We start from the raw sequence: 19,196 nt of genomic DNA on the forward strand, positions 1-19,196 counted from the left end.
AGGCTTATACCAAGGCTCAGCATCTCCCAGGAGCCAGGGAGGCTCCTGAAGCAGGGCAGGGCTGTAGCCAGCCTCAGACACAACCTCCACCCCTGCCCAAAACAGCCACCTCACAGCAGGGAGGGCAAGCCTCCAACACCCCTTACCTGGCAGAACCCAAGGAGAAGAGAGCACCAAGCCCCGAGCCCAGCCCGGTGCTTTTATCTCATCTCCCAGGGGTGGGGGGGCTGTGTGTGTGGCTCCATTCCAGCTGCTCCCAATTAGCACACAAACTAATTTGCGCTCCCCCAGGTGAAGCTTTTTCCTGGCTGGAGGGGTCCCAGCTTCCCCCTGCTCCTCATTAAGCCCTCCAAGCCGGTTGTTCCCCAGGCACCAGCCCCAAACACCACGGGTGCTCCCCAAAATGCCCCCTTTGCAGGGGGGAGTGGGGTTCGCTGCTGTGGAGCAAGGCCTGTAGGCCTCGTTTGACCAAAGTATGCCCCAATGGAAGAATCAAGGACCGAGGAAAAGTACAGAAAGAAGTGAACAAGAATGGAAGCAAAGGCTCATAAGGAAATGGGACTGGATGATCTGCCAAGAAATGCAATTGGCAAATGAAGATGTCGATGTGAGGAAGTTATGTCCTGTACTAATGAAAAAATAAATATCAAGTATAATCAGTAGCTGTCACCATAAATATCAGGTATAATCTGTAGCTGTCACTAGAAAACTGCATGTTCCGATGAGATAATCTTAAAATTAGTATATAAGGAACTGAATCTATGAATAAAGTTCGACATTAGCAGCATTCATATTGTATGCGTATGCTTTGTCCATCTTCACCACAGAAATGTCGCAACAGGGGGGGTCGTGGCGGTGCTGTTTCCCTGCCGGGCTCGAGAAATTTGGGCTGAAAAACATGGCTTGGGGTGCTTGGCTCCCAGGACCAGGCAGATTTCATGCTTCTGATGGGGGGGCCTCAAGGGGTAGGGGGTCTCGGGGGTCCGCGCTGAACCAGCCTGGGATGCGTCACCCCAGCGCCAGGCAGAAGAGCACCAGGGAGCCGACGCCAGCCCTGCAGCACCCCGTGACTCTCCTGCCCCGTGTCTGATGTGCAGACACCTCCACCAGCCCCCTGCTCCGGGGCTGTCACCCAGGGGCTCGGGACGTACCCCTTGCCAGCGCAGGGATGTGGTCCCGTACCGACGGGTGACCCCGGGGCTCCCCACACCCCCGGGCACCCACGGTGGGCCGGACACCGGATCCAGACCTCCGACGACGGGACGGAGGGGCTGGGCGCATCGCTCGTGGCTCCTCGCAGGGAGAAGCAGGCCAGTCTGCTGGGTGGGGGGCCCGATCCTGGGGTTTGGTCTGCCCAGCTGGCTGGGAGAAGCAGGGCACTGGTTTGGCACCCCTCCGTCCCCAGGAAGGTGCCATCGTGCCCACGGTGGCAAGCAGAGACCACAGCACGGCATGTTTGAGAACCAGCCAAAGCCTTTAATCAGGTGACACACCGCTTAAAATTCACGTTCTTACAAAATGTTAAATAAAGTGAGGGAACTTTCTTCCCAGGAACCTTTTATATATATATATATATATACACACATATGTATAAAATTACAATATTAACAAACACTGCTTCCCGAATCACTTTACGATGCCAGGCACAGGCCTGGTGCGTACACCCCAGTGGAAACCCAGACAGGCACCCGGCGAAACATGGCAACGGCAGCCGCCACCTCCCCAGGCTGGCAAACACACCTTGCAGCTACAAAGATTCTATGGTACAGTTTGGGCAGGTATTTTTTTCCTTTTTTTCTTCCATTTTCTTAGTTTAAAATAAATATTTCCTGTAGTGAAATAAAAAAATAATAATAGTAATCCTCATTTTGTTCCTCCACGCCCTGCACCAGCTGGAAGGACACCTGAGTGTCGAGTTTGTCAGGCCTGTGCCACGTATCGCCGCTGCGGACCGGGCGAGGGCGAGCCCACCCGTCCTCAGCTGCAGGGCTCCCTCCCGGGATGCCCACCGGCCTCTCGGTGCCCGCGGGATGGAAGCGGTCCCTCCGCCCAAGGTCTCGCAGCGTTGCTCCCCTCTCCTGTCCCTCCGGCCACGCCGGGGTGGCCACGTCTCGGCCAAGGTCATCCCCAGACGTGCATCTCCCACGCTTGGCTTTGGGACGGCCGGGATCCGCGTTGTGAAGCGGTTTGGTTTTCCTGGACAGGCTTTAAATCTTCCTCGCAGCCTTTTTCAGCTGCGATCAGGACTGAAATTGTCAGCCCAAACAGCATCGCTCCCGCCGCCTTGGTCCAGCACAGTAAACAGGTGAAGCCATGAGTTTAAATAAAAAACCAAGTATAAATTACTGTATTTTTTTAAAAAAAACCCCACATAACCTGAAGGCAGCAGCTCCTTATGAAGGTAAACTCGTAACATTTAAAAAATGTCTTCATTTAAACCAACAACAAAAAAAATCAGTCCTGTAACCACAGAAGCTGCGATTCCCTTGACCCGTAACCTTGTGTCAGGTCTCTGCAGAAAGATTAAAAACCAGGAGGAAGGGACGTTTACTGGGGACAACGGGCATGAAGTGGAGAGGCGAGTTAGAGGAGAGAGGAGGGGGACGTGGTAAAGCACCCCTGCGGTAGACAGCCTTTCTCCGAGGCTGGGCACGGTGGCGTGGCTGTGTCCACGTTCCTCCCGTGGATGCAGACACTGCTCCAGCCCTCCAGCTCTGCTGGGACTCCAGCCGTCCCCCCCCAGTTTTCTGGTGGTGGATGGGGGTCGGAGTGGGACACCAGGAGCAGGGGTACCACGCCAGCCGTCCCTGCTCGCAGCCCCGGAGCATCTCTGGGTCGTGCGTCCCCGCCACTGCTCCCCACCCCGAGCATCGTCCTCGGAGGGTCCCTGCGGTCTCCAGGCACCACGTCCCGGCAGGACCTGTCCCCGGCCTTGCTGGTGGGAGCCGAGTGTCTCCCTGCTTCGTCTCGGCATCCGTGTCGCTGCCGGGCGGGCGGCTCAGCTGCTGCCCTCGGTGCGTTCCCCAGCACCGCGGCTATCACTTTGCCGTCAGCTTTCAGCGCCTCTGCACCAGGGTTACCTGGGCCAGGAAAGACAGGGAACTTAGGGACGGCAGGGTCTTCACCTTGTTAGCCTGAAGAACCCCCCGCCCCAGCCACAAATCCCCGCTCCGGCCCAGCCCAGGCACTGGGGCCACTTGTGTGCCCCCCCCCGCCAGCCCCAGCTCCCCGTGGTCATGGCGAATGCGCACCAGGACAGGCGCACCTTCACGGCACTACACCGACATCCTCGGAACGCGTACAAACCAGCGGAGTCACCTGCTTGGAGGGGTGCTGGCCAGCCTGCGAGCTCGAACCTGGAAGAAATGAAGCTGTTGGCAACGGCCTCGAGCAGCAGCAAAAGGGCGTCCGTGCAGGGAGGGGTGGTGGGGCGGTCACCGGTGGGATGGGACAGCACTGGGCGGCAGGTCCAGCATGTGGCACGCACACTGCCCCGCTCCCAGCGTGCTCCTGAGGTGCCCGGCCCCGCTGCCCTCGGAGGGGGAGAGGTGGCCTAGAGGGGACCAACACCTCCTCAACACCCTGGGGATGATTCTTCTCACCCAGGCGGGTAGGGACAACCTCCCAGCTCCGCCACCAAGCTTTCTCCCTCCACAACCCGTGGAGAAAAGCTAAATATTCCATTCCGCAGATCCCTCGGCAGGAGAAGGATGCTGAGGGACCACGCAAGCGATGGATGCTCCAGCCAGATGGCAGCATCTGGGAGGTAGATGCGGCTGGAGCTTCCCTGGAAGAGTCCCAGGGACCCACCACGCCTCCACAGGAGACGCCGGGCTACCTACTGAGCTGCTGCCGGATGGAGTCATGCCAGTGGAGGTTCAGCAGGTCCAGGTAGATGTCAGGGAGCTGCTTGAGGGCCAGGAGCTTCAGCATACGTGAGGTGCAGCTCTTCAGCTCCAGGTCCCTCAAGTGCCTCTCCTCTGAGAGCGTGGTGGGACGCAGCTCCACCTTGTGCTCCTGCAGCACTTGGTCGACTGAGGCCCCAGCGAGCTTGGGGAAGAGGTTCTCCTTCACCACATAGATGGGGATGAAGATGGCCCCTGCCCGGACCACGTGGGGGAAAGGACACTTGCGCGCAAACATGAAGGTCTCCAGCTGAGACAGCAGGTTGGCGAGGAGAGTGGCCACGTCCTGGAAAGCCAGCCAGATCTCCTTGCCTTTGGTGGGCTTCTGAGGTTCGGGGATCCTGGAGCTGTTTTTGGGTTTGGGGGGGGATTTGGGCATCTCTCCGAGCTCCTCCGCTGGCTCTGCCTTCTTCAACCACTCCCGCAGGAGCTCCGGAGAGGACCTGGACACCGAGCACGAAATGACGTCGCAGAGCGAGGCGTGCAGGGTGGTGAAATGCTGCCTGGCGGAGGTCTGCGGGGCAGGGGCCTCGCACTGCCCGGGCAGCGAGACGCTCTCCTCTCCCAGCACGCGGGGGGCTTTGGGCGGCGGGGGCCGCTCCGGGTCCAGGCAAGCCCCCCGCAGAGCAGAGGTGCTGGGCTGGGGGCCGAGCGGTGGGACTGGGGGGCTGCTGGCCCCCGGGGAGGCTGTGGGGGTCCGCGGCGGCATTGGGGTGCTGCCGGAGGGGGCTGGCGGCGGTGGGCTGGGCTGGGGGTGCATGCTGCCGGGCGGGAGGGAGCGCAGGAGCTTGTATTTTTTGAACATGAAGGTGGCCGAGCTCTGAAAGTTGCTCTTGTCCCCAGAGCCCACCTCGAGCAGCGAGGGCAGCGCCTGGGGCTTGGCCCCTTCTCCCGCCCTCGCTTGCCCCTCTGCACCCTCTTTCTCCCCCTCCACAACCTCCCTGCCCGGCGTCCCCTCTGAGCAGCCAGTGGGTCCCCGCGTCTCCCCGGCTTTCACCAGTCTCTTCTTCAAGCTGAGGTCCAGCGCGACGTCCTCGGGGGCGGACTCCCCGCTTCCCACCCTGGCAGGGCCACCCTCCTCCGACCCCGGGTCTCGGGGAACAAGCTTTGGCTTTTCGGGGACCCTCCTGTGATAGCTTTCCCCTCGACTCTGGACCGCGCCGCTGCCCGCCGTCAGTGCCCGGCTGGCCGGTGTCCCCGCGGGCAGCAGGCTGGGGGTCTCCAAGACGTCTGTTAGGGCAGTGGGGTCCCGGCTTCCCCCCACGTTTCGGGGTGGGGTGTCCCCCCGCAGACGCTCCCTGCCGAAGGGGGCCTGGGCTGAGCCCTCGGTCCGCTCCAGGTAGTCTCGGTAAGGTGCCAGGCTGAAGACGTTGTGGATCACCGGCATGGGTGGGGAGGAAGGAGAAACCTCGATGTCCCTCGGGTCATTCAGCCCCTCTCGGGGGGAGGCGGGCAGTGAAAGGGGGATGAGCTCCTTGGCTGCATCCTTCACCTTGCAGGCATCTCCCTTCCCCACGAGGATGGGAGCTGGGGGTCCCCCATGGAGGGTCTCTGGGGGGGCCGGGCTGGCCCTCCTCCTCCTGGGGTAGGGGGGCTCCTGCTCCCCCCGACTGGGCTTCATCCAGCCCCCTTCTCCTTTGGGAAACGGCTCGGCGATCCCACCGGAGCGCCCGGGCCCCTCCTCCGGGGCGCAGACGGGCTGGAAAGCGCTGTTGTGCCTCGCCGCCGCTCGCCGCCGAGGGCTTTCCGCCCGGTGCCGCTCGCAGCCGGGCTCCTTGCCGGCGAAGGAAGCCCCGAACACGGCCGCGTCACCGGGGCTGAAGGCAAAGCCGGGGCTCGGCAAGTAGCTGGCTCGCTGCGGCGGCTCGGCGTCCATCGGCAGTGCTGCCAGCTTGGCTGGCGGTGATGCCACCATGCCTGCCGCCCTTGCCACGTAGGCGTCCAAGGGGCCGCGAAAGTAGCTCCGTGGGGCTTGGGGCTTAAGGTAAGAGCCGGGGAAGGGGTCCTCGCTTCCCGCGAAGCCGAAGCCTTTGTAGGTGCTGGGCTGTGCCTCAACGGTGGGAGCCGGGGAGGGGTAGAGGAGGGTGGCTTTGTGGAGGGGCAGCGGGTAGTGGGTGTGCGGGTAGCACACCGGTGGTCTCTCCCGGTACGCTGGGCTGGCGGCGGGCGGCTGGAGCTTGGGCCAGGGGTCCGGGCTGAGGCTGGGGACCTCGGGCACCTTCCTCTGGCAGCTGGCTTCCAGGAAAGGGGTGCCGGGGGGGAACCTGCATTTCTCAAGGGCGCCGTAGTAGGGGGAGAAGGTGACAGGGGAGCCCACCTTCTCCTTGGCGGGCAGCGCCAGGCCGGGGTGCAGCGGCAGGAGGCTGGGGTCAGAGGGGGGACCCCTCCTGTGCAGCCCGCTGCCGCTGCGGGGCTCGCCAGGGTGGAGGGGGTGGCTGGCAGGGGGCAGAGCCCAGTCTGCATCCCCTGGTCCCTGCTGCAGGCTCTCTGCCCGGGGTCCCAGCGGCAGGGCAGTCCTGGGGTCCACGAAGCACACCGTGGCTCTGTACACCGGCTTGGGGACAGCCAGGGGGGCCGCCTTGTTCACCCCCACCGGCTTCTTCACCGCGAAGGGGTGTCCCGGAGCCAGCAGCAGGCCGGACCACTTCTCCCGCGCCAGCAGCAGCTCCCGCATCAGGCTATCCTTGCTCTTCTCGGCACCCAGGGGATGCAGCCCTGTCCCCAGGCTCTCGGGTCGGTACAGCAGGCAGCTCGCCAGCGGCCCCTCTGCCGGCACGGGCTGGCTGCTGGCACCGCTGCCGTAAGGGAGGTAGGCGGCTGCCGGGCTCCAGCGTGCCAGGGGCTGCTCGGGGCCGTCGGGGCTTCGCAGCGGGCAGGCGAAGTAGGAGCCCTTGTAGTTGAAGTGGTTTTCGGAGCTGGGGTTGGGTGCAGGGCTGGGTTTGCAGAAGCCGGCGGCGGGCTCTGTCTGCAGCCGAGGTAGCTTGTTGAAAATCACAGGGTCCAGAGACTCCAAATGCCGTTTGGAGGCCATTTATACGTTGCTGCTGGCGTCCTGCCCAGGCCGTGTGATGGCAGGGGTGAGCTGGCCTTCCTGAAAGGGAGAGACAGAGAGAAAAATAAATCATGAGCGCTTGGACCGCGGCGGCACGGCACGGGGTGAAGGCTCCGCTGGGAGCTCCCCAGAAGCCAGCGTGCTGGAGCAAGCCTGTTGGTTTTCACGTGCAGCTTTCCCTTACTCGTTGGCGACGCTCGGCGTCGCACCGGCAGGCTAAAGGCGGGGGGGGGGGGGCTGTGGAAAGCCCTCACAGCCTCATGGTCAGCCTCCGCCAAGGGCAACAGGGACTCGCTTCCCTTTTCCCATCCTCCCGGCACCTGGCAGAGATCCTAAAAAAACCCAGCCCACCCCAAGGGAGAAGCAACGCTTGATCCTCAGCATGATCCGGTCAGGCGCTCCCCTCCCAGGGCAGGACCCCGAAGCTGGCGGGGGGGTGGATCCTGGCGGGCTGGCGGAGCATTTCTCCATCCGTCTCCTTGGAAAAGTCCCGAAAAGCTCTCTGACCGCTTCAGTTTCAAAGCCACATCTGCTGCGGGCAGCAGGGAGCCACGCTGGGTCAGCTCGGGTGAAGGGCCAACACGTCGCGGCAAGGCACCAGCGTGGGCTGCCCCAAATTCCCCAGCGATCACAACTTTCAAGCAAATTTGAGGCTTTCCCCCCAAGGCAGCAGCCTGCAGTTCGGGGGGACCCTCTCCCTTCTGACCTCCTGCCGGCCCGCGGTGTCGGGCGGTGCATGCCACCAGGTGGAGCTGGCAGACCGTCCCAGTATCACCCCGCATCCCACGAGCATCACGAGTATCCCCCCAGTATCTCCTGGCATCCCCCAGCATCCTCCCAGTACTGCCCAACAACCCCTGAGCATCCCCCCGAGACACCTGAGCACTGCTCGAGCCCCAAGAGCATCACTGGAGCATCACCCAGTATCGCCCCAGCATCACCTGGCATCACCTGAGCATCGCTTGAGCCCCAAAAGCATCACTGGACCATCACCCAGAATCCCCCCAGCATCACCTGAGCATCATGTACATCAGCCAAGCAAGCCCCCAGGCCTGCCTGAGCATTGCTGGACCATGGCTCAGCATGGCCAAACATCAGCCAGCGTCCTCCCAGCATGGCCAAACGTCACCCAGCATGGCCAAATGTCACCCAGCATCTCTGAAGCATGGCCAAACGTCACCCAGTGCCCTCTCAGCATGGCCAAATGTCACCCAGCGTCTCCCAGCATGGCCAAACATCAGCCAGCATCTCCCAGCATGGCCAAATATCACCCAGCATCATCCCAGCACGGCCAAATGCCACCCAGCATCCTCTCAGCATGGCCAAACGTCACCCAGCATCCTCCCAGCATGGCCAAACATCACCCAGCATCTCCCAGTATGGCCAAACGTCACCCAGCATCCTCCCAGCATGGCCAAACATCACCCAGCATCTCCCAGTATGGCCAAACGTCACCCAGCATCCTCCCAGCATGGCCAAACATCACCCAGCATCTCCCAGTATGGCCAAACGTCACCCAGCATCCTCCCAGCATGGCCAAACGTCACCCAGCATCCTCCCAGCATGGCCAAATGCCACCCAGCATCTCCCAGCACGGCCAAACGTCACCCAGCACCTCCCAGCACGGCCAAACGTCACCCAGCACCTCCCGAGCAGGGCCCAGCATCCCCCCAGCCCGCAGATGGACCTACTGCGGCAGGATCTCGTGCCTGTTCTTCTGTGTCAGGAGTCAGCAGACCAGCAGAGCAGAAAGGGAGGAAGAGCGCGTGGAGATAAGATAAAAGCCTCATCCACAGCAGGGGAAGCGGGGCAGATAACGGGGGAGGCTTGCGAGGGCAGATAAGGGCGCCGAGCGCGGTGGCTCGGCGTAGCAGCGCGGGCTGCACCCGGCTGCCCTTCCTTCAGGCCCCGTTTCTTTTCCAAACTCCAACAGCTTCTCCCTTCCCAGGCAGGGTGCTGCTCCCCGGGGGTTCCTCTGGAAACCTCTTCGGAAGGTCGGTGCTTCCCTGCTCGCGTCGAGGAGGGAGCTCATCGCCCCGCCGGCGTCCTCACATGCGTCCTCACCCCAAGAAAGCGGTCGTGGGGCGGCCGCGTCATTTCCAACAGCTTTATCCAGCTAAACTCGCCATCACTCACATCCAGGGAAAATGCTCCCCGCGGATTGGGAAAAATTGGAGAAAGCCCCAAAGGACCCCAAAACCATGCGAGACCCTGGCCCGAGGCACGAGGTCGACCCACCCCGGTCCCTCCTTGCCAAGTCCCGGCGGTGTTGCCGCAGGCTCCTCTGTCACCCTGCGCCGGCGAGGGATTTCGGGGACCCGCGCCCAGGCGGAGAAGCCGCTTGGACCCCCTGAAACGAGCCACGGGCTTTCCTTACTCCCCGACAGGGAGGATGTGAAGCGGGAGGGGGCTCGGCCGGGCGGGCGAGGGGTCCCGCACCGGATGATTTTCCTTCCCAGCCCTTCCCACTCACCAGCAGCCCCAGAGGGATCTCTGGGGGGGGGGTGTTGGGATCCCCCTCCCTGGGAGATGCTGCACGGGAGGGAGAGGCAGGCGCGGGATCCCCTCCGCGTGGTGACGATGCTCAGGGTGGGCAAACCGGGACGGAAACCCGGGATCTTGCAACTTCCAAACGTTTTCCCCACCGCTTTTTCCCCCCTTTCCCCAAAACGCCTCGATCTACAAGACCCGTGGGGTCGGGGACACGTCACGCAACCGGCCCGGGCGCATCGGCAGCGCCGACGCCATCGCCCCTTCCCAAACCTCCCGCAGCCGCAGCTGCCGAGACCCCTCTTTGGGGTTCCCTTCCCCTGGGGATCAGCCCCAGCCCTTCCTGCTGGTCCGGCGGGACTTCCAGCCTCGCTGGAGGGACGCGCGACGGAGCACGGCATCCCACAGCGGCAGCCGGAGCCAGCTGTGCGGATTCTCTGGTGTCTGATAGGGGTTGAGCTCATTAACCTCATTAGGGTGAGGGCACTAACGGGCTCCCTCTTCCCACAAAAGACACTTGGGGCTTTGGTGTCCCCGCGCCAGCGCCATTGGAGACCCAAGCAAACAGCTCTGCGTTTCGGTGATGCCCTCCTTCCTTCCCGGGGGGGTTTGTGGGGAGGAGAGGGGCACCCGGGAGCCGGGGCCGGGGTGGGGGGGATGCCTGGGCGAACGCTGACACGTGCGACCAGCGTTCGCCATACCGAAACCCCACGGCTGGGGAAAGCAGTGGGCGGGTTGAACGCAACCGATTTATTCCTCTTTTTGTTATTTTTTTTTAATTTTTTTTGGTGGGGGGTGGGTTCCCTTCCCCCTCCCCTCTTCTTCGTGGGGGATTTTTATTCCCAGCAGGGGCTGTTCGGCTGGGGAGGGAGAAAAGTCCAACCAAATGACGCAGAGCACGTGCCGCCCCGCTGCGTGCGGGCGAAACCTCCCCGATCAGCGCCCGCGGGCTGCAGCCAGCTTTACCCGCCGCCTTTCGGATGCCAAAAGCCCCTTCCGCCGCGGCTCCTTGGCCTGCCGGCGATGGCTCTGACGCCTCTTTTTGCTCCGCCGTCTCCAAACACGGCTCCCACAGCGTTCCCTCCCCCGGATGCGATGCCCCAACGCGATGGCGAGAACCGGGAGCCCCTCACCGCAGCCTCCCGCCTCCTCCGTCGCCGCGTGATGCCAAGACACAGCCGCCGACTCCCGGAATCAAGAAATCAACCCCAGAATCTCCGAAGCCCGCCGGCATCGGGCATCACCAGCCATCCCGCAGCCCTCCCCAGTGCCAGGGGGCCGCAGAGGGAGAGGGCTTCTCCCCGTATCACCCCGAAGCAAGCGAGCTTCTCCCCCAGTAAGGTTTCCCGTCCGCTGGCAATACTGGTTTCACCATCGCGGGGACCTTGGGTCCCTGCTGAAGAGGTCACCTTTCCCGTCTCCCTGGCGGGTCTGGAGGCGATTGGCGGCAAGGCTCCCCCCGCGGAGGTCATTTTTGGGGGGTGGGGGGTGAACAAGAGGCCTCAGCAGTCCCAGCTCCCTCGCTTCGTGCCTCATCCCCCCTGCAAAAAGAAAGTTTGCAGCTCCCCAGCTTTTGGCAGGCAGACGCAAGCCGGGCCACAGGCCTGGTGCGGAGCGGGCCGGCGGGTTTTGAGGACAGCATCCTCGCCGCGCTGCTTGTGCCGCCAAATCGGGGCATCCTGGCTCAAAAAGCCCCAGCGATATTCACTTTTTAGAAAACAATAAGCCATAAGGAGGCAGGTAGCAGCCACCGGCACGGCACAGCGCCTGCCGCAACGACAGCCGAGTGTTTCGGGGACCCAGCCCCCCCTGACGCACAGCGACGGACGCATTGCTCCGACCGGGACCCCCTGGGTGCCGCGTCCCAGGCCGGGGGAGCCCCCCCAAGCTGGCAGACCACCCGCAGCATCGCTCCCACCCTCCGACCCTCTGGTCCCCTCCGCGCATCTTTCAGTGAGGGGGGCAACGCCACAGCTCTGGCGGGGGGGGGGGTGGGGAACACCCACACGCTGCCCACCCGCCCCCCGAGCTAAACTGGCCATAAATGGGGGAAAAAAACCCCAAAAGTGCCGCCGAAGCCCATTATTCCCACCGAGAACGGAGGGCAGAGGGTGCGGGGGAGCGGGAGGGACACCCCCCCCCGCAGTGTGGACCCCCGAGCGGAGGCTGCATCGGCAGCGGGCCGGGGTCCCCCCCCCGCCCCGAGCATCCCCCCCCCGGCGCGTACCCGTCCCGCACTCACCTGCGCGGGGCCGCGCCCGGAGCATCGCTACGGGGCCGGGGGGTGATGGGGGAGTCCGGGGGCCGCTGCCCCGCTCGGCCGGCAGCCCGCCTTGTGCGGAGGAGGCGGGGGGGGAGGAGGAGGAGGAGGAGGAGGGCTGGGTGTGCATGTGGGCCGGCCGGAGGAGGGGAGGGGACGGGACAGCCCTGCCCGCGCCATGTGCGCTGAGCTGGTCGGGGCTCTGCGCCCCTCCGCCCGTCTCCGGGAACCCCCGTTGTGGAGGGGTCCCCGTTGCAGCAAGCCCCCCCCTCCCTGCCCCCCCGCGTCATGGAGGAGCAGCCGTCTGGGGGGGGAAGCCCAGTTAAGAGGAGCCCCCGTTGCGGGTGGTCCCTGCGTCATGGGGAGCCCCTGTTATGTGGAGCCCCTCGTTAAAAAGAAGCCCCCGTTAGAGGGACCCCCCCCTTGCAGAGAAGCCCCGGCACCCCCCCCAAGCCCGAGCCCACCGGGGTCAGGGGCTGGATGCAGGTGGGGATGGGGGCACGGGGTCCGGGTCTGGCCGGACATGAGTCTGTCCTTCCGTGCGCAGACACGTTCCCACCTCGTACGCAGGGACAGAGCGAAGCCGAGGGATCCGCCGACCATCTGGGGGGGCTGGGCATGGTCCCCCCCATCCCAAAGGAAAGACTCCCCTCTGGGATCTAACCCCCCTTTGCACAGGGGACCCCCGCACAGCGCAAAGACTCAGGCCCCGAGTCCGTTGGGATTTGCCGCCATTAATGTCCAGTGTTTGCCCAAGGAGTCGAGCCTGAAGAGGTCCACGCAAACGCTCCCCAACCAATAATTAACCCTCACAATGGGCCTGCAGATACGATTAACCCAGTGACGCTGCTGCTGCGAGATGAAGGGAGTTGACCAAGGCCGCAGAGTGGAGTTGTGGCAGAGGCTCAGCTCCCACCGGGGCAGAGAAATAAAGATTGCCAAGTGAGAAACAATGATTTCTGCTTTTCAATTACCCTTTTCTTCCAATATAGCCCAAGCTGCTCCTTGTGCAGTGTGGAGGTACCTCAAAACGCCGTCGTCTGAGCAGGGTTTTATGGGAACCTGAAACCTCCGAGCATCTTCACATGGCAGGCGATGGGAGCAAGGGGAGGAAAACGGTTCCCTTGGAGGTTTCCCAAGAGAACGAGCTTCCTGTTCGCCAAACGCAGAGGCAACACAGCAACCGTCAGTGGGGAGTGGGCTGAGCGGGTTATTTCAGCAAGGGATCTACCCCAGCTCCAGCTCACGAAGACGTGTGAAGCCGCTCATGCTCTTCTTGGCCCCAACTTATCACAGGGCTTAGGAATACGCATAATTATTAATAGCGGTGATTAAAGATCTTATTGAACACAGACCAAGAAGCCGGTGTTTGAATTCTCCGCTCCTTGGCCTCACAACCATTATTTTTCCCTCACGGTTCTATTTAATTTACGTCAGTTTCGTGGCAGCGGCCGTTGATTCCTGCGAAGAAAAGATGTCGCTGGGAGGAGCCGGATCTGAATTCCCAGTCCCTTAGCTCTGATCTTTACACACGATTGCTCCGTCTGAAGCTCATCGATCACGTGCTGCCGTAATATTTTCTTCGGTCAATCTGCAACGCAATCATATAATAACAAGTATATATTTAATTATTAGATGTTATATATTAGTATGCAATATGTAACTGTTGTTATATATTACAATAAGAATATGGGAGGATGGTAAAGGTTATTACTTGGAGTTGTGCTCATAAAAAAAATCTTGGCGTTAATTGCTCACTGGACAGAATTGCAGCTCGCTTTGCTGGGGTGGATAATCCCGTTAAGCTCGAGCTGGTTAACGTGTTTCCTTGCCTTCACACCAGCAGCACCCGTCCTCCTCCGTATCTGGACGCATCTCTGCTTTTTTTTTTTCCCCCCCAATCTGTAATTTCTGTAGCGTCCTTTTTCTCCTAAAAAGACTTCTGAACGCTGTGACGTGTGGCCAGAGGTTCTCACGTCAGCCTCCTCGAATTTCTGGAGGATGGTTTGTTCGTACGACGACTTCTTCTAAACCACTCATTATTTCCCACATCATCTCCCTCTTGAGATAACTCAGGGCCTTACACTTCTCTGGAGCTGAGGGTTTGGGGGGGGGGGGGTATTCTACCTGTCCTCTGAGCAAATACCTGCTCTGTTTTCTTCTTCTCGCTGTGAGTTTCCTTCTCTCGCAACTTCCTGCGTGATTCATCTCTTCACCAGCAACCGAAAGCGATTGAGCGGCAGCAAACCTGCCGGCACCACGAGTGTGGCAGACGTCAGCCTCCAAAGAAAATCAGATTTTAATTTTTAATTTTTTTTTATTATTTTATTTGTTTAGCTGTAAGCACTTGGGGAAAATGGCCTCTGGGGTAAGACGAGTGGCGATTCCCAGCTCAGAGGCACCCAGGGCACGGCTGAAACGCTTTGCCCCTCCAGCCTCCAGCACCCTCCGTGGTGGGTGAGCACCCGGGGGGGCTCGGGGAGCCGGCCAACAGGGAGCAGCGCAGGCAGCCCTGCGGGGCTGAGCAGAGCCCGGGAAGCCAAGGGTTTGACCAAATTAGTCAAATTTTGGCTGTGTGGTTTTCAGTTTTCTTTTTGAGGCTTCTCAGCCCCGGCAGCGATGGCATCTATCTCCGGGTTCATCGCCTGGGCGATCCGATCTGTGGTTTGCCGTGCTCGGGGTCCCTCCCGGCGCTTGGGAAACCTGCCGGCTTCAGATTGCCGTTGCCCCCAGCCTGCCGGCACCCCGGATGGTCCCCAAACCCTGCGCCCGAGGTGGGGCACCCGGGGTTCACCCCCCGCAGGCAATGGGGCCGGGGGGGCTTGGGCATCAGGCTCCCTCCTCCAGGCAGCGTTCAGAGTTCAAGTCATGGCTGCTGCCCAGACACAGCACCTCTCCTCTACCCCAAAAAGGGTCGGTTCTTGCCCCATCTTGGGCTCCCCAGTTTATCCCAGAGCTAATTAAGCCCCTCAGGGGCAGCTAACCCCCTTTCGGGAGGTGATGCGGGCCAGGGGTCCAAGCGATGGGGAAGGGCTACCCGGCTCCCGGCCATGGCAGGGACATGGCCAGGGGACGGATCCCTGCCTGTCTCCTCTTCCTGTGGCAGGCTGGCCCAGGAGCACCTTGCCTTTGCTCCTTTTCCTTCTTATTTTTCCTCTTCTCTTCGATTCACTCCCTGAGAAAGTTGCGCACTAGCTTCCGGAGAGCTGGTGGGCTTCACGCCATGCCTTGGTGACAAGGAGAAGTGAGGTTTAAAGGTCCTCCACTGCCCACAAGCATCGCAGCTAGCAAGTTTTTCAACACAGCATCCTTCCCAAAAGGCCTCGGGTTTGCTCCTAGCACCTGGGCAGGCTTCGGAGCGGGACCGGCTGCTTACACAGTGATGAGAAAACCCCTCTCCCTTCCTCAAATCATCCAGCACCCCCCCAAACCACCCAACGAAGCCCAAGCAGAGAAGGGGAGATGCCCGCTGGACCGGTGTCCCTGCGGCTGCCTTCCCGAGGGACGTCGGGAGGTGGCCGTAGGCTCTGCAGGGGACCTCGCTGCCATTTTAGTGTCTCAGCAGCCGTTGTCCCCCGGTTTCCTCAAGTGCCCGAGGAGTTTTCCTGGAAATTTCTCTGATTTCTGCTCGCCGCCAACTGAAGCAGGCGTGGGAAGGCAGTGGGCGGTTTTCCCCCCGGGCTGGGGTCTCTCCCTCCTGCCCGCCTGCCGGGAGTGGGGCCGCGGCAGCGCCGGAGGTCCCGGGCAAGATGTCAGTTTGTGCAGCTGCAGGGCCTCCCCCGCCACGGGAAGCGGTGGCTTTTTTGGCCCTGGAGCCGTTCTGGAGGGGAGCGGGTGATGGGGTCCTCTTCCGCATCCGGAGCCAGTATGGGATGAGGGCCAGTCTCCTGGGTACCACGGGGAATCTGGGACACTGGCACCCATCCAAGCTGACAAGAGCGGTGGCTTTAACCCCGTCCCACCGCACTCCCAGGGTCCCGCCGGGGACTTCCCGGCCTCGTTAGCAGCTCTCGACTTGGAGACATCCTTGGAGGCAGCGATGTCCTTGATGAGACTTTAATTGTCGAGCTAATTGGAGCAAGAGAGCTGTACAGACCGTCTTCATTTACTCAGCCCAGCGGGAGGAAAGGGGCTGGGTCCCACGTCATGCTGGCGAGTGAAGGAAAACAGGGATGAAGGGACGGAGCAGGATGGAGGAGGATGGAGGCTTGTAAGGGAGGGCTCCCCACAGCTTCCAGGGTGCTTGGTTTAAAATACACGTACCGAGAAGACAGAAAGGTCAGGGGCTTTCTCCTCCTGCACATTTCTTTCAGCGCCAAGATGGGACCGAAGCCTTGCAAGCTGCCGGCTCCCTCCAAGCGCCCGGCGAGCGGTGGGGAGGAGACCCAAGCATCCTCCGAGATGGTCCCGCACCTCTCTCAGCTGTGGAAGGGCTGGGATTCTTCTGGAAATGCCCTGGGGGAAGGGGGTTGTTTGGTGACAGGAGACAGCTTTACAGTTTCTCCTACCCCTCTTGCTCTGGAGCTCCTTCCACCTGGGGTGAGATGACCCTTTAGGATGATTTAAGGAGAAAATAAGGCGCAGGCGGGTCTGGGTGCTTGCCCAACATCAGGCCAGCCTCGCCTCCTTCGAAACTTTGATTTACATCACATCAGGGCCTCCAGCTACCTATAAACAAAATAAAACAACCTGCACGACTCACTGCCCCAGGAAAGCAATAAAGATGAGGCCCCGTAAACGGTAGACACAGGTATCTCATTATCTCCAGATAATTATCCACAGATAATGAGACATCCAACTCCCGGCAACAGAGGAGCGGGTATAAATTCCCAAGGGACACTAAGCATCACCTTCCCACCCGGAGGTGGAATTACTGTTGCTTCTCTGTCCCAGAGAGGGTGGGAGCAGACCTGGCAGACCCCAAGAGGGTTTTTCTCTGCTAAACCGTACCCTCAGCAAGCTGCTCTCAAAGGGACATCGAAAACAAAGCAAATCCTGTTCTCCCAGGGGGGAGGAAAACAAAAAAATAACCTCGCGGCCGAACGAGCAGCACAAACCAAACTGCTGAGGCTCAGGCTGAGTCGGGGAGCTGAAAGCTCTCCAGCTCCCTGTTCCTGTGTGAATGACTGCTGCTGCGTTCACGCGCTGTTCCTCCACTCCGAAAAAGCAACAAAAAAAAAAAAAAAAAAAAGCCATGGTGATTTTTTTTTGCGTTTGCTTCCCAGTGCGGGAGGCTTCGCCCCACGAAACCCTTGGGGAGGACACGGGGAAGGCAAAGCCCAGCAGACTCCAGGGCACCCAGCCCTGCCGCTGCCGCCTTTCCCCGTGGGCCGCAGGTTCGTTTCACAGTCCGGCAAAGCACAGCCTCTCCCCTGCTTTATTCTGCTCTTTCTGGGGCGCAAAAGCAAAGCCGCCATTTGGCAGTTGGGGAGCGATGAATTAGGGCTCTTGACAGCTTCCCCATGCCCTCGGCTTCCTGCGGCGGCGCTGCCAGGAGCCCGGCCGTGTCCATGACGGGGAGAGGCTGCCAAACACCCTGCTTCCAGCCGTGCCCCAAGCCCTCCCGGCGGGATGCTCCCGGGAAGCGGCCGGAGCAGCCGAGCACCCGCTCGCCCCTCGGAGCGGCTCGCAGCCTGATGAAACCCGCCCCAAGCCGAGGAAAGTGGCTCTCACATCGCGACGTGGCTTGCGTGCTGAAGCCTGGCAGCTGGGCGTGCTCGGCCTCGGCATCTTCAGATGCTCTGACGGTGGGAAGCGCCGTGGCTGGGGCAGCCTCGGGGATGCTCCGGATGCGCTCCCTGCTCTTTCGGAGGGCAGGACGCGGGCGTTGAGGTGGCTCACTCACTCTCTGCCCGCGGGAAGGAAGCAACCCCAAACTCAGCGACCCATAAATATCCCAGGCAGCCCCATGGAACAGCTTCTCCCCAGCGCCAGGGCACGCATGGGAGCGGGGGAGCCTCCCAGGCCGTGAGAAAAGGGTTTTCACAGGAGTCCCATGCACAGGAGCAGAGATCCCCAGGCCAGGCTTCCCCTGCGAGCTTCCCCTTCCCTTCGCCACCTCCTCGTCCTGCCCTCCTGGCCAGGCACAGCCCCCCGCCTGGGTTTGCTCCCTGGGCACCCAGCTGCCCTCACCTTTGGGGACAACCCTCAGCGTTCCCCAAAGCCTGTTTCAGAGGAAGAGGAGAGCAGGCAGGGCAGGGAGGCTGCCTTCCTCGGCACTTCGTGATGAGGAATAGACCTGTGGTCTTGAAAAAGGCTTGGATGTGGCAACAAGCGTGCCCAGGGGAAGCTGGCGAGCTGCCCTCTGCTCCGGCTGGCAGCAGCCATGCAGCTCCCGGCCTCGGGAGCACCAGGGTGAGCGCGCACACACAGGAGTCAGCCCCGTGCCTGAGCACTCCTCTCCCTCCTTGGGCTCCAAACCCTGGGGTGCCCAGCCCCTTCCCTCTGCATCCCGGAGAGCTCTGGAGCCGTAGCTGCCAGGGATGCTGGCGGCAAGCTAAGAACTGGCATCTTTTGAAGGTGCAGACCTTGGAAGGCTCTTCCAGCCGCCATCCCTTACTCCACAGCACTCACCGTGTCAGCGGTTTAGTGTCACCGGGAGCTGCCCCAGCACCGCGGTCTCCACCAGAGAGTGGTGTGGGGACATGCCGCGTCCTCCTGCAGCAGCACCCATCCCCAGGGACCTGCTGTCCCGGTGGGGAAGGGGCTCGGCTACCGCTGTGCACCAGTGGCCAGGCTGTGCAGGGGCTGTGGGGGGGTCTATGGGTGCTGTGCGGGGGGCTATGGGTGCTGTGTGGGGGCTATGGGTGCTGTGTGGGGGCTGTGGGGTGCTGTGGGGGGGTCTATGGGTGCTCTGTGGGGTCTATCAGGTGCTGTGTGGGGGCTATGGGTGCTGTGCATGGGCTACAGGTGCTGTGTGGGGGCTATGGATGCTGCGTGGGGTCTGTGGGGTAGTGTGGGGGGCGTATGGGGTGCTGTGCGGGGTCTATGGGTGCTGGGGTGGGGGCTATGGGTGCTGTGCATGGGCTCTGAGTTGCTGTACGGGGCCTATGGGGTGCTGTGGGGGGGTCTATGGGTGCTCTGTGGGGTCTGTCAGGTGCTGTGTGGGGGCTACGGGTGCTGTGTGGGGGCTATGAATGCTGCGTGGGGTCTGTGCGGTGCTGTGGGGGGCCTATGGGGTGCTGTGTGGTGTCTATGGGTGCTGGGGTGGGGGCTATGGGTGCTGTGCATGGGCTCTGGGTTGCTGTATGGGGACTATGGGGTGCTGTGGGGGGGTCTATGGGTGCTGTGCATGGGCTATGGGTGCTCTGTGGGGGCTCTGGGTGTTGCGTGGGGGCTATGGGTTGCTGTACAGGGGCTATGGATGCTGCCTGGGGTCTGTGGGGTGCTGTGGGGGGCCTATGGGGTGCTGTGCAGGGTCTATGGGTGCTGGGGTGGGGATATGGGGGTGCTGGGGGGGGGCTGTGGGTGCTGTGCATGCCTCTCCAGG

General features: G+C 61.8%; 1 protein-coding gene across 1 annotated transcript; it reads right to left on the reverse strand.

Annotated features, from left to right (window-relative positions):
* Window positions 1-1,499: 1,499 nt before the first annotated feature.
* C10H15orf39 (chromosome 10 C15orf39 homolog) lies at window positions 1,500-11,769 on the reverse strand. Its single transcript, XM_075431712.1, has 4 exons — window positions 11,690-11,769; window positions 3,843-6,996; window positions 3,266-3,356; window positions 1,500-3,080 (listed from the first exon to the last, which is right to left on the reverse strand). Exons 2-3 carry the CDS (start codon window positions 6,934-6,936, stop codon window positions 3,268-3,270), a joined length of 3,183 nt encoding a protein of 1,060 aa, XP_075287827.1. The 5' UTR covers window positions 6,937-6,996; window positions 11,690-11,769; the 3' UTR covers window positions 1,500-3,080; window positions 3,266-3,267.
* Window positions 11,770-19,196: the final 7,427 nt, after the last annotated feature.

The sequence above is a fragment of the Opisthocomus hoazin genome, chromosome 10 (genome assembly GCF_030867145.1).
Source record: "Opisthocomus hoazin isolate bOpiHoa1 chromosome 10, bOpiHoa1.hap1, whole genome shotgun sequence".
NCBI classification, from domain to species: domain Eukaryota; kingdom Metazoa; phylum Chordata; class Aves; order Opisthocomiformes; family Opisthocomidae; genus Opisthocomus; species Opisthocomus hoazin.

Excerpts from the sequence above, each read along its gene's own strand:
- C10H15orf39 (XM_075431712.1), bottom strand. The coding sequence starts at position 6,936 with ATGGCCTCCAAACGGCATTTGGAGTCTCTGGACCCTGTGATTTTCAAC. Across the intron at positions 3,357-3,842 it reads CTCCATCCGGCAGCAGCTCA|GTTCGAGCTCGCAGGCTGGC; the intron begins GTAGGTAGCCCG and ends CATTTCTTCCAG.